At 43.6% G+C, this 13,434-nt stretch overlaps 1 protein-coding gene across 1 annotated transcript; it reads left to right on the top strand.

Moving 5' to 3' along the window:
• Nucleotides 1-3,628: 3,628 nt before the first annotated feature.
• Hebp2 (heme binding protein 2) lies at nucleotides 3,629-12,759 on the top strand. The gene is made up of 4 exons (XM_008822041.3): nucleotides 3,629-4,073; nucleotides 4,950-5,085; nucleotides 5,869-6,049; nucleotides 12,132-12,759. Exons 1-4 carry the CDS (start codon nucleotides 3,972-3,974, stop codon nucleotides 12,328-12,330), a joined length of 618 nt encoding a protein of 205 aa, XP_008820263.1. The 5' UTR covers nucleotides 3,629-3,971; the 3' UTR covers nucleotides 12,331-12,759.
• The last annotated feature ends 675 nt before the right edge of the window (nucleotides 12,760-13,434 follow it).

Below are 13,434 nucleotides of genomic sequence, written 5' to 3'. Positions count from 1 at the left end.
GCTGGGCCCTCCCACATCGCACAACAATCAAGAAGATGCCCCACAGACATGGCCACAGGCCTGTCCAATGGAGACAATTCCCCAATTGAGGACCCCTCAACCCAGGTGTGTCAAGTTGACACTAAAGCTATTGAGCACAGAGATTATCACATGAATTTGGGAAGGTAAAGCCTTAGTTGCAACGGAGATCCCAGGACTTTTTAGATACCAGAACTAAGAGATGTTCACTAAGGAAAGCTTTAGGCATAGAGTAAAGGCAGCCCAAGAAAGAGGATGTATGTGCTGTAGGCTACAAGGCTGGCGAGGCAAAGCTATTCAAAGCTGTGGGAGCTTAGATAATTCTATCCTGAGTGCCAGATGCCAGACATGGAGCTGCCAGATTTGGTGTTTTTTCTAATGGGTTTTGGTCTTGTTTGGGACTAATTTCTCCTTGCTGTGCCCCCATTCCTTCCTTTTGTAATGAGAATGCCTATTATATGGCATTGTTTTATATATTAGAAGTACATTTTTTTTTAATTATAGGGACTCATATTAAGACATTGCCTTGAGTCTCAGAAGAGAATTTGAACTTTACGAAAGTGTTGAGATTGTTAAAAACTATAGATGAGAGACATAAAGTTGAAATGAATGCATTTTGATTGATGAGTCTATGGAGGCCAGGGGCTGAATGTTGTGGTTTGAATGTGAAATGTTCCTCACAGGTTCATGTGTTTGACCACTTGGTCCCCAGCTGGTGGCACTGTTTTGGGAGACTATGGAACCTTTAGCAGATGGACCACTCTGGAGAAAATGGGTCACTGAGGAGGAGCGTGATGTCTCAAGGTTTTACAGCCCAGCCCCACTTCCTGTCCTCTCTCTGCTTCCTGCTTGTGGATGCAATGTGGCCAATCACCTTACACACCTGCCACCATGCCTTCCTGCCTTCTATGAGCCCAAATAAAGCTTTCCTTCCTTAAGCTGTCAGGTGTTTGTCACCATAATGAGAAAAATAACTAATATACTTGCTCATTCTCATACTTACCAGTAGGAAACTTAATTATTTTGAAATATGGGTATAAAACTTGAATGTCCTAGATTTTATTCTGCTTGCTCCAAAAAAAAAAAATCCCACTAATTTGAATTAAACCTTTCTTTTCTTCTGTTCTTGCATATGAATAATTACCACTTTTAAATATAGACAATTCAGCCCAGACACCTGCTGGTATCTCTTGTAATTGTACATCTCACAAATATAACAAGAATATTTCCAATTTAGCTTGTTTTTCTGTAAATAAAATCATCCCTCCTCCAAAAAAGATATTTTGGAGATTAAAAGAAAATAATTCTTAATACTATAAATTACTTTCTTTTCTCTTAAAAAAAATCCTGCAACAAGTATTAAGTTCTCAACTTTACAAAGCTCCCTAAACAATGGATCACAGCTGTTGCACAAATAAACAGGCTATTTTAAAAACATAAGTCAAAATTCATTATTGAGGCTTCACTAAATAATTCAAAGCTTACCCCTGCATGATAATAGATTTGATAGAACCACTAGACAATGGCATGTGTCCTGAGGTCTTTGCACAGCTGTTCAAGCAGGGAAGGACAAAGAAAGAAAGAATATAAATTGCTTAAACTACCAGACCCAAACAATGAGATATTTTCCAGCAATAGGCGAGAATAGAGTACTGGCAGACACTGCAGCTCGGGTAGAGCTTGAAAACACTGTTTTCACTACTTGAAAGAAGCCAGCCACAACAGATCACATTAGATGACTCCAATGACACAAAATGTCCATATTCTGGGCAAGTCTGTAGGTGGAGAAAGTAGGTCAGTAGGTGCCAGGGGTTGGGGCAAGGGTGGGGGTGAGATATGACAGTGACTGCTCAGTTGTATGGGATTTCTTTTTGCAATAATGAAATGTTCTGGAATTAGTGGCAATGGTTGTAGAATCTAGTGAATTTGCTAAAAGTCACTGAATCGATCCTTATAAAATAGTGAATTTCATGTAATGTGAATCACAACTCCAGAACAAATTTTATACCCACGACATAATTTATAAGAGCCAACTAAGTAGTGAGGGTGTAAAAAAATAGAATAGTCATACTCTGCTGGTAAGAATGCCAAATGGTTAAAAATCAGCTTGGAAGTTCCAGAAAAGTTCATTGTAAAGTTACTATTAATCCAGCAATTTGACCCCTGGGTATTTTCTCAGGAGAAATAAAAACATGTCCACATAGAAAGCTGTACACAAATGCTTATAGAAGCATTCATAATAGCTCAAAGTTGACAGCTTGAAGAGCCACCAGTTGATGAACAAAATGTTTACACAATGACATTATTTGACCATAAAAAGAAGCAATGCCACAATATGCAGGAACCTTGAAAATATTTTAAGCAAAGGAAGTTAGTCACACAGGAGAACACACTGCTACGATTCAGTTCACACAGTGTCTAGGAGGTGGGTGGGGACTCAATGACTGGAGAATTTTGAATTATCCTGGTTCCTTGCTTATTCAGAAATAACTCCAAACACAGCCACATCCCACCAGGACTAGGGGTAAGAAGGGGTAGCCCTAGTGTTTTTTTTGTTTGTTTTAGAAATTTTGGCTTCTAACCAAATCACAAAGAGTAAATTGGTAACTTCTTAGAGCTGGGGGCTGGGTAAATAGGGGGTGGCTAAAGGCTAAAAGGTGTGTGTGGCTGATTTTCAAACGTTCTAGTTTTATGATAGTTGCACAATTCCATAAACACACTGAAAAAAACATTGACAATACACTTTTATTATTATCCTTATTATTACTGGTTTTGTGTTTTTTGAGGCAGGGTCTCATATAGCCCATGCTAGCTTCACACTGTGTAGTGAAGAATGACCTTGAACTTGTTTTCCTGCCTTCACATCCCAAGTGCTGGGATTACAGGTGTGCATCACTATGCTCAGTTTATTGAACTGTACACCTTGGAGACGTGAGTTAACTTACACACGTATAATTAAAAATAAAGATTTAAAAGTCCAGCGTGGAAACGGGAAGTGACTCCTGAGCCCCCCACCCTCAGCTGAGGAGTTGGGCAGTTGAAGGCTCCTGAGGGAGTCACTTTTCTTTAGGAGTGGGGTCACTGGTAGGTTCCTCATGCCCCAGTGGATGACCCCACGACCATGCACATAGGGGCAGCACTAACCGGACTTAACAGGTTAAATAAATAATAAAAGGAGGGCATGATGTTAGGCGGGAACTGAGGGGAGCTGAGGAAGGAGTGAAGGGTGATATGATACATTGCATATAGGTACGAAATTTTCCAAAGAAAAAAAGTTGAATTGTATGATATGTAAATTTATTTTAAGAAGCCTCTTGGAAAAAGAAACTTAACCCATATATGTGAAAGTATTAGGGTCTGCTTCCCTCCCCCCACCTCCCCCCTCTGGTAGGATAATTCAGGGGGGTTAGGGTCAATTCTGGAAAAGGTCAAGGAAGCAGGATAGCCCAGGATTCTCTGGGACCTGGGGATATAATCCACGCGGGAGAGCGCTCGTAAGGCAGCCAAGGTCAGAGTCATAAGTGCACCCTCACATCACCGCGCAGTGGCGAGGAGGTGGCTGCTCACCCGCGGCAGGAAGGGTCGGGTGGCAGAGGCACTCACCCCGCGGGCGGCCGGGGAGCGGCGCCCAGACCGGTTCCACCGAAACCTCGGGCTTCCGCCCACCGCTGCCCGGCGCTCAGCCCTGCGCCGGATCCCGGCAAAACTAGGACCCGGGCGGGAGGAATCCGGCTGGGAAGCGGGGCCAGCGGGCCTGTCCGCAGCTCCCGCCTGGAGCTGAAGGGTCGGGAACCCGGCTCCCTCGGGGTCGCGACGCCCCCTCGCGGCGCAAATCCGGGAGTGTCCCGCAGAGCGTGCGCACCGGCGGGGCGGGGCGGGAACTCAGGGACGCCAGGATCCGGCCTGGTGCGCGTAGGCGGGGGTGCCCCAGGGGCGCATCCTAACGCGAGCCCATGGCCGAGGTGACCGAGCCAGACCGAGGGGCGACGGAGAGCACGGAGGTGGAGGCGGTGGAGACGCCGGGCTGGAAGGCTCCGAAGGACGCGGGGCCCCAGGTAGGCCAACCCCGGGCTGCATCTGGGCTGCTTTATCGGAGATCAATGAGTCCCAAAAAGTTAAGTAAAAAGTAGGATTTTAGACCGTGCGCAAACAGGGAAATGCAGTTGCTTAGCTGTCCACCAGGTGAGAGCCATACCTCCACTTCCTGTGTCTGCGTGGGGGTAGGGAGCAAGGAACTGGTTACATCCCAGATGCCCACGCTGGGACCCTCCAGGCCGAGATGCGCTGTAAAGGATGCTAGTTTCGTTTAAGGGGCTCTAGGGTCTTGGCAGGCCTTCATTCCAAGCAGGGATGAAACCCTACCGGGTCCTTAAGACCCAGTGTTGCGGAACAGACAAGGTGACACCTTGAGATTCAGGAAGCAGGTTTAGTCAGACTAACCCTGGCCCAGAGTCACTGTTGTCTCAAAGTTCTGAGCCTGGATTCGGGGGAGTTCACACATTTTATAGGACTGTGTATTCATAAGCATCATTCATATTCAGAAGCAGCGCTGTAAAAGTTCTATTTCTCAAAACTAAAAATTTTCGTAAAAACAAGGGCAGGAAATTGCAGATGAGTGGCTTTTTTTTTTTCTTACCACAGCTGTCTAGGACCGGGAGGTGTAAGGTTCCCATCCTTAGCTAGATGTCAGGAGTGTGATCATAGCAATCATCTTCTACAAACACAGGTCTAGGTAGCTGTGTCACCGTTCTAGCCATAAACTTGTCACCTGAAATCTTCTGACAGAGACAGAGAAAAAAACAAGGCTAGACCCTCACATGAGGTAGACCAGCTTTAGGTAGACCAGAGGTCAAGATTACCTGTATTGCTGTGTCTCACCTCCTCTTGTCTTGGAGGCAATTGCTTCTGGAAGTTTTCTCTGTTCGTTTTAGCCCGGAAGTTATGAAATCCGCCACTACGGACCAGCCAAATGGGTCAGCACTTGTGTGGAGTCTATGGACTGGGATTCAGCCATCCAGACTGGCTTTACAAAACTGAACGGTTACATTCAAGGCAAAAATGAGAAAGGTAAAACCAGGCTCTGATTGAGACCCTGAGGGTACTGACTGAGTTTTAGCTTAGAAGAAATTTCTTTGTAACAGATAAAAAACCAAACTATCAAAACCCTAATCTTATATACAGTTTGCCTCAGGAATGTTAGTGTAGCAAGAAAAGGGTACTGTGGAGTAGTATTTTTCAGCCTCTATCCCTCCCCCTGTCTCTGCTGGAGGAACTGGGGCTCTATGTAACTGAGAAATCCTTTCCTGTGGTGAATACCGGGGATAATTTAGTGACTGGCAGATAAGAGATACCAGGGAGCAGAAGATAGGCAAGCGTAGGGGTCTCAGTTCATGATGTTTGTCAGTGGTAAGCACCTGAGTGTGTGCGTGTGTGTGTGTGTGTGTGTGCGTGTGTGATTTTTCAGGTTTCTTAGCCTCATTTTCTAAGTTGTAAAGAAAAAGAATGAATTGACCCATGTTATCTGTAATTTCCTCCTTTATCTCTAAAAGTATACAATTTATTAACCCCCCAAATAGCAAGAACAGAAAATATTTAATGAGATTGGAATCATTGTGTCATTCTACAGCTTTTTTTTAAATATGGGAAATGATCTCAATTCTGCATGTTTAGATTGGTACTATAAAGTACCAATCAAGAAATTTTCAGATAGGGGAGGGATCTGAATATGATTAAGATGGATTGTAGGAAGTGCACAGAAATTCAATAAAAATATATATTCAAAAAAAGGATAGTTTAAAAATTCAAAGCAGCCATGAATACACTAAAGTTGCTTCCATTTTCATGGCACAGAGATGAAAATAAAGCTGACAGCTCCAGTGACAAGCTACGTGGAGCCGGGCGCAGGTCCTTTCAGTGAATCTAGCATTACCATTTCCCTGTACATCCCCTCTGAGCAGCAATCGGATCCTCCCAGGCCTTCAGAGTCCGATGTCTTCATTGAAAACAGAGCTGAAATGACTGTGTTTGTGCGGTAAGTGGTAGATAATTTACAGTCCTGCTGACAGCGAGGCCTGCTGACTGCTGGTTTTACCTATGTGCATTTACCATTTTGCGCCTATGCAATTTCAGCAGGCTTTTCACCCTTCCATAAATGCAGGTTGAATGCATTTCATGGTGTCTCCTACTGGCTTGATTTTAAAATGTTACTAAGGTCTATCACCAGATATAATCAACCCATTTAACGAGAAATGTATTGTAAATCTTCTATGTATAATACATAGTACAAATGATATCCTCCCCCTGCCTCTGGCAGACATGACGCTGCCTTTTCCTGGAATCTAGGTAGACCTGAGCAATAAAAAATACATGATGCCTGTCAGTCTATTTGGGCTCTGTAACAAAACAAAGTATTATAGATTCAGTAGCTTATAACAAAGAGAAGTTTGCTTTTCATGGTTCTAGGAGCTGAGTTCAAGTTCAAGGCACTGGCAGTTTTAGTGATGGATTGGGACCATTCTGGACTCATAAATGGCAGCTTCTTGCTGTATCTTCACATGGCAGAAGGAGCAAACAAAAACTTTTCATTCTCTTTTATAAGGCCAATACTCCCCTTAAGGAGAACTCAACCCTCATGACTGAATTATCCTCCAAAGGCTCCTAGAACCATCACACTTGTGATTAGAAGTTCAACATATCAGTTTGAGAGGAACACAGACATGTAGTACGCAGCATTCTGTCCCTAACAGCATAAATTTTGTGTCCCTGTCACATAAAAAAATACGTTCTTTCCATCCCAATCGTGCCCAGAATCTTAGCTCATTTTGGCATTGATTCAAAAGTCTAACATCCAAGTCTGATTTAAATATCATCCAAATCAAATCTGGCTGAAACTCAAAGCATGATTCACCCTGAAGCAAATTCTCTCCAGCTGTGAGCCTGTGAAGTCAAACATGTTATGAGCTTCCAAAATACAACAGTGGGACAGGCATGGGATGGACACCCCTATTCCAAATGGGAAAAATAGAGAATTGATAATATGCCCCAATCAAAACCAACATCTTAAGACTTGAGATTAATCTTTGACTCAAGGCTCTGCCCTTGAGGGCCCACTGGGGTGGAAGTCAAACTTCTGAAGCTTTGGTAGACAGGAGTTAGACGTCAGTGCTCCAAGCAGCTATACCTCATGACTTTGTGTGCCCACAACCCCAGCAAAGTTATCATGGTTTAGAATCACCTACTTGCAGCTTATACCAGGCTGGAATTGCAAACAGTAACTCTTCAGTCTGGTGTGACCTCTCCCACTGCTCCAATAGGAATGGCCCTGGTGAGGACTCTATTGTGGTCCAACCTTTGTTTTTGCCCTCTACCTTGTTCATGTACTTGAGTCTCTAAGAAGCTCCATCTTTCGAAATCTAGGGGAAGGTAGCCATGCACTGTACTCCATTGCTCATGTACTGCTTGAGCTAGCAGAGATGGCACTGTGTGAATGCCGCCAAAAGTTACTCCCTGTGCCCTCCAGAGGGCTGGCCGTCACAACCTATGATGTACCTTGGCCCACGGAGGCCAAACTGGAGTGGTTAAGGAATGCTGCTCTGGAACAGACCTTTGCAGTTGCACTAGGCATTGAGTTCTAGGGTCCCACAGGTGCCCAAGGCCCTCCTTTGAAATTGTTCTTCCTACGTGCTAACTGGTTCTCTAGGCTTGTGATGGGAGGGTCTCCTGGCTAACCTCTGATGTGCCTTTGAGGTCATACTTGGAACTAAGTCCTGGCTTAGGTATAGACTAATCGTGTCATTAAAGGGGTTTCTTGGCTCCAGTCCTCTTTTTTCCTGAACAAGTTTTCTTTTTCATTTCGTTCATTATGGATAGGCTAAGGATTTTCTGAAGTTTTAAATTCTGCTCTTCGTTGTTGTTGTTGTTGTTGTTTTTCGGGGGGGGGGCTTTTTTTTTTTTGAGACAGGGTCTCCCTGTAGCCCCAGCTAGACTGGAACTCAGTATGTAGACCAGGCTGGCTTTGAACTCACAGAGATCCACAAGCATTCCGAGTGCTGGGATTAAGGGCATGTGCCACCATACCTGATGTATTCTGTTTCACTTTTGAGTAAACATTTTATCTTTAAATTGTTTTTCTTTCTTTTGTACTATAACAGTTCAAGAGAAGTCAATATATACCCCCAACTCTTTACTTAGAAATTTGTCCAGCCATAGGTCCTATTTAATCACTAACAAGTTCCATTAACCACATATTATTAGGACAGGGCCAAAATTTAGCCAGGTTCTTCGCCAGCTTATAGAATCTGTGTCCTCTGGTTTCTATAACATATTCTCTTATCTTTCTGAGACTTCAAAACCCTTACGATCTGCCACAACTCTGACCATCTCCTTGGATCTGCTCTGCCCCCTATCAGCGGTGCCTTTGCATGTGTCACATGGTCAAAATTTTCTACCATGTGATGCCTGCAGCATCCATGTGTTGACCAGTCTGCTTCCTTGATATTTGTTTATCCTTTAACTTTAAAAATGTCATTCTCTTGTCCTTCATCTCCTGTGTCTTTGCTTCTTGGCTTCATACTGGCCTGTACCCCAGGAATCACTGTTGATACACATCATTGATCATCATTTCACAGAAGATTTACTCTGGGTGATCCCTTCACTGTGCTTCAACCCCCTGTGCCTAGGGGCTTTCAAATCTAGTGAGAGTCTCCATATGTGATTTCCCTTCTGTGTTCCATCTCCATTTGGGGATGCGGGTTGAGTGATCAAACCCAATAACTCTAAAAGTGAGTCTTCCTCTGTACCCATACCTTCTTTGATCCTATAGTGCCTGTTTCAGTAAGGACCACACTAACCTTACAGTCTCCCCAGCAAAGAACTTCATGGTCCTCATCAGCACCTGCTTCCTGAACAGCTGATCCCTAGATCAGGCCATTCACCTCAAAATGACTTCTGGCTTTGTTTTCTTCTGTCCGCCTTTATTGTTATCTCTTTAGATCCCCATCAGGACCATGGCTGAGTCATCTTTGTATACCCCAATTCTTGGCACAGTGGTGGACACTCCGAGTAAATACTGGATTGTCTCTTGGTCTCAGTGGACTTCTTCTAGACTGTTTCATTTCAGTAGTCTTGTGTCTGTTCTTGGTGCCACCGTCTTTTTCTCCACTGTTCCACATTACAACTGTGATATATCTTCCAACAACTCCACCCACCACCACCATCTGGTGCTTCATTTGAAATCCTCAATCCCTGTCCTCTTGTTGCCAAAGGTTCACGTTGTTCACATAGCCCACAATGCCAGGTACCCACCCTGCTCTGTAGCCTCCCTACCCACTGCTTACCCTCCACTAAGCCTCCGACCCGTCACAGAGCATGCTACATTCTTCTGTTTCTCTTTACCTTCAGCCCCAGTACATTACCCAATTTTTCCCTGTGAAATCTCCTCACGGTAAACTGTATAATCACCATATGTGTTCATCTCAAACAGGGACCAGGAAGATCACTTGAGCAAATTGATGTAAACACTTAGAACACCCACATCCTATACCACTAGTTCAAATACCTGTTTTCTCTTCCTGAAGAGCCTGGTTTTGTCCTATAGGGCAGGAGACTCTCCTCTGCCATCCCTCCTCGGTTTCTCCAGCCAGCCACTGTCCTTGATGTCCTTCTTCCTGTTATTATTCTAAGTTGTTATGTCCTACTCATAGGCTGAAACTTACTCAAAAATATGACAGTGTATCACACAGCAAGGCAGGCACATAGGGTCTGAGAGGTGCAGTATATATTTATGACAGGAATAAATCAGTGCATAGATCACTAGATATCTCCAGAGGACAGAAGATAAGTTCTAATTATGGGGTTCAAGATTTTTTTCTAAGGAAAAAATGGGATCTGAAACCAAATTCCCTTTAGGCTGAACATAGTGCTGGCAGTTCATTAAGGAAGTTAAAGAAAAATCAAGGAGGGGCTGGAGAGATGGCTCAGTGGTTAAGAGTACTGGCTGCTCTTACAGAGAACCTGCGTTTGGTTCCCAGCATCCATGTGGCAGCTAACAACTGTCTATAACTCCAGTCTCAGGGAATCTGATGCCCTCTTTGGTCCTCCGTGGGCTTTGCACACACGGTGCACCAGCATACAGGTAGGCAAAACAGCACACATTAAAAAATTAATAGATAAAAACTTTAAATATAAGAGCTAGGCATGGTGATCCATGCCTTTAATCCTAGCACTTGGGAGGCAGAGGCAGGTGGATCTCTGTGAGTTCAAGGTCTATATAGTGAGTTTCAGACCACCTGGGGCTACAAGGAGACCCTGTCTCAAAAAGACAGAATACAAAAAATAAACAAGCAAGAAAGGTTTTATTCTGCGTATGCTTGTACGGAGATGCTCGTATTCACTCAATGGGGGACTTACAGGGAACTGCAGGCCAAGAATGACTCTAAGGATGTGGAGACATTGTTGAATAAAATAGACATGGCCTATGCTGTTCTTTGAAGGATTATATCTTATCTGAAGTAGTCAGATTGATTTTTTTATTTTTTTGCAGCGATGCATTCATAATAAAACCTACACCAAAGAAATGTATTAGGAGTATATCTGTTTCTCAAGGTTTCAAATTTATAACTTTCAAAATCACAATCACTGTGCTTGGCATGTCCTGCATTTTAGCAGGGCCACTGTGCTATTGTGACTTCATTTCAGGGCCAGTGTGTTATTGTGACTTCATTTCAGGGCCAGTGTGTTATTGTGACTTCATTTCAGGATATTTTTATTTATGTACTTTAAAATAAACTTTAATGTCTTTTCCATATTTTATTTCAACTCAGTCCCTTCCTCTCCATCCTTCCAGCAACTTCCTCCCTCTAATCTGTTCCATCTTTCTGCCCATGTTCTTATCCAGATCTGATCAAGTTGCTTGCTCATCATCCTTTGGCATAATCCCTAAAGGTCTACACTAATGTGTCAAGTTCTTTGTTCTGGCTTCGACTCTCCTTTCTGACCTCATTTGATGTCTCACTGTGACAGTGCTTTGTACTTTCAGCATCTGTTCCTTTCCTCATCCCTCCCCTTTCGTTGTTCAGAAAAACCATCCTTCGTCCCAGGACCTACTCAAATGACACCGTTATCCTGGATTTAGTCATGTCTTCAGTATTCCCAGAGCACTTTGATCCCATCTCTGTTAAAACATTTCTCTGGATGTATAAATAGAGCTGCCAAAATGTTGATCTCTTCCATTGGACTATGAACATGTAGGCTTCTAAACTATATCGTATTCATCTGTAATCCGTTGTGTACACTTTGACCCAGAAGAAGAAAAAAAGGGGAGCATTCAATTGACTGACTTGGGTCTGTTGGCATACTCTTGTCGTTTAGGCTATTTGAGAGGCTGAAGCAGAGGATAACTTAAGCCTGGTGGGCTGGAGCTAGCCGGAGCAACTGAGTAAGACTCAAAAAGTATGAAACAACACAGAGTCAGGCATGATGGCACACTTCCATAATGCTAGCACTGGGAGACTCAAGCAGCAGGATCATAGGTTTGAGACTAGCCTAGGCTCCATAGTGACTCTGAGGGCTGTCTGAGCTATATAGCAAGACCCTGTGCTACATAGTGACTTTGAGGCCAGTCCAAACTGTATAGTAAGACAGAAAGGAAAGGAGAAAAGGAGGAGCGGAGGGAGGGAGGGAGGGAGGGAGGGAGGGAGGGAGGGAAGGAAGGAAGGAAGGAACTTGAATCTGGAAGAGGAGCATCTGAAGGGGTCCTGTGTGGCCCTCTAAACAGCAACATTAGCTGGGAACTTCCTAGTAATACACTCGGGCCCTACCCCAGACCTCATGAATGTGCATTTTAATGAGATTCCAGGGTGACTTGTGTACATGTTCAACCACATGACATGGTGTAAGTTCCAAATCCTTCTGTCAGAGGATGGGACTTAGGCCTCCTCCTAGATCTCTGAGGTGACCCTCAGGTCCAACAAGTCTAGGAACCACGGGAAAAGGTGAGTGTGGCTCCCTGGAGGCTGCTTCACCAGCTTTCAGGGCCCCGTTCCTGCTGTTCTTCCCAGGTTAGCATTCTTATCAGTATTAAAATAACTCCTGTTTTCTTACTTTCTCCTCTATAGGTCTTTCGATGGATTCTCAAGTGGCCAAAAGAATCAAGAACAACTTTTGACATTAGCAAGCATTTTGAGGGAAGAAGGAAAAGTTTTTGATGAAAGGGTCTTCTATACTGCAGGCTACAACAGTCCTTTCCAGTTAGTCAATAGAAATAACGAAGTGTGGTTGATTCAGAAGAACGAACCCTCCAAAGAAAGTGGATAAGAAATGAAAGGAAGGTCATTGCCAGGGGCAAACCTTCTATTTCATATAGACATCAACAGCACCTGTAAGTGAGGTGTGTACCTAGTGTCTTCTACTTGGAAGTAATGCTTTGAATTACACTTATTTCCAACATGCCTTTTTAATGCTTGGAGCTATATTTAGATACACAGGGAATGGGACAAATCTGTAAACATGACCTCTGTTTCTGTGAAAATCCAGGAAATACCATTTCATTTTCCTCTTATACTGTTACCCTCACATTGCCTTCCCCTGCTTTGCCTTATGACACTTGAATGTTATCCCCTCCAGATAATAGGAATAAAAATATTAAAGATTTATCCTGCATGGAAATCTGAGGCTGTCAGCCCAAAGAAGTGAAATTCAGCTAGACACAAAAATAAACTGCCTTTTGCTGCTGCCGCTATTACATTTTTCTGTCCACCTAGTGCTTTTCCTGCACAAAAACCTCTTGCTCCAAAGTCTTAAAAAAAATTGGAGACAAGAAAATAAGTTTATGAAGTTATGAGACTTCCTATCTACTTGACAGATAGACTCTTTGAAGAAATATATACAAATACCTAAGTTTTAAATTCACTTGCATTTTTAAAGTATTTCAGGCTATATTTTTAGCAGTTGTATAAAAATGATTACCTAGTCCAGGTGTGGATTGTTGCAAAATCAAGGAAGCTAGCACCTCCCAGTGCTGTGAAGTCTTATTCTGGGGGAGAATCAGTCAATCGGATCCCTGGCAGCTGTCATGGGAAGGGCTCCAGCTCTAGTGTGGGCTCCTGGGAAGATGGCTTTCAGAACAGGAAGAAAGGTAGGTTAGAGCTCAGGAACTTACTGATAATTAAAGCAGCTCAGGGTGGCACTGCTACCCTCATGTTCAATGACTGTTGAAGCGGTGACTACTCAGTCACTTCTTGAAAGATAGTCACAGAGGAGGCTGAGCATCTAGTGGAACAGATGGAGCTAAATGATGCATGGTAGCCCTTCAACCCTAATGCTATATGGATCTTCCTAAAATTAAGCTCCCTAGCCTGACAGTAGACCAGCATCTGTCCCTGTAGGTGCAGTTTCTGTAGCTGACTTGGATTCCCTTCT

This window comes from Nannospalax galili, unplaced genomic scaffold, assembly GCF_000622305.1.
Source record: "Nannospalax galili isolate Female #2095 unplaced genomic scaffold, S.galili_v1.0 scaffold186, whole genome shotgun sequence".
NCBI classification, from domain to species: domain Eukaryota; kingdom Metazoa; phylum Chordata; class Mammalia; order Rodentia; family Spalacidae; genus Nannospalax; species Nannospalax galili.
The sequence above is the reverse complement of the archived record's forward strand: the minus strand, read 5'-3'. Positions and strand labels throughout refer to the sequence as shown.